The sequence below is a fragment of the Lipotes vexillifer genome, unplaced genomic scaffold (assembly GCF_000442215.2).
Source record: "Lipotes vexillifer unplaced genomic scaffold, Lipotes_vexillifer_v1.1 scaffold987, whole genome shotgun sequence".
NCBI lineage: Eukaryota > Metazoa > Chordata > Mammalia > Artiodactyla > Lipotidae > Lipotes > Lipotes vexillifer.
Window position 1 is genome coordinate 37892 of NW_006787426.1, and position 791 is coordinate 38682.

The 791-nt window shown below is 66.8% G+C and overlaps 1 protein-coding gene across 1 annotated transcript in view; it reads left to right on the plus strand.

Moving 5' to 3' along the window:
• Nucleotides 1-436, plus strand: part of SMPD4 (sphingomyelin phosphodiesterase 4) — a 20303-nt gene extending 19867 nt beyond the window's left edge. Inside the window, exons 20-21 of the mRNA XM_007460001.1 lie at nt 1-25; nt 107-436. Coding sequence (XP_007460063.1) covers nt 1-25; nt 107-436 — 355 coding nt within the window. The remainder of the gene's footprint in view (nt 26-106) is intronic.
• The last annotated feature ends 355 nt before the right edge of the window (nt 437-791 follow it).

A 791-nucleotide genomic window follows, 5' to 3' on the forward strand; every position in this document is an offset into this window, starting at 1 on the left:
ACTGTCCTCCGCCATCAACTGCAGGGTGAGTGTGGGAGGGAGGGCCACCCCTCCGCCCCGCCAGCCCGCGAGCGGCAGGTGAGAGTGGGGCCTGTCTGTGCTCTAGTTCGCAGGTCAGATGGCGGCTCTGTGTTCGCGGGCTGACTTCCTCGGCAGCTTCTGTCGCTACCACCTCCTGGAGCCTGGGCTGTCAGACAGGCGCCTGCTGAGCCCCGTGGGGCGGGGGCATGCAGCCAGCCTTGCCCGGGGACCCCGGCTCAGCCTGCGCTTCCTGGGCAGCTACCGGACGCTGCTGGCCCTGCTGCTGGCCTTCTTCGTGGCCTCTCTGTTCTGCATCGGGCCCCTGCTCTGTGCCCTGCTCCTCGTGCTGGGCTATGTCCTCTACGCCGTGGCCATGACACTGCTAACTGAGCAGGGCAAGCTGCACCAGCTCTGACTGCAGGCCGGCCGCCACCCCCAGGCACCAGGGAGGCCACTCTGCACCCAACACCTGTCACCTTCATGCTTCCAGGGGGCGTTTTCTTGCAGCCCTGGAACCATCTGAAGAGAACCTGAAAAGCGAGGGCAGGGCCAGGCAGAGAGGTAGCCACGTGGGGCGGGCAGCCTGCCGGCCCTGGGCCTCCCCCTTTCCTCAGCCAGAGGGCCTGCAGGGCGACGCGTTTCTCTTCCTCAGTGTGTGAAGCTCAGGAGTTGGGCCTCCCCGCGTGGCCTGCGGCCTCTGCCTTTGCCGCCCTGGAGGTGGGCGGTGAGACCCCAAAATGGGAACCCAGTCTCTGGCTCCAGAGAAGAAT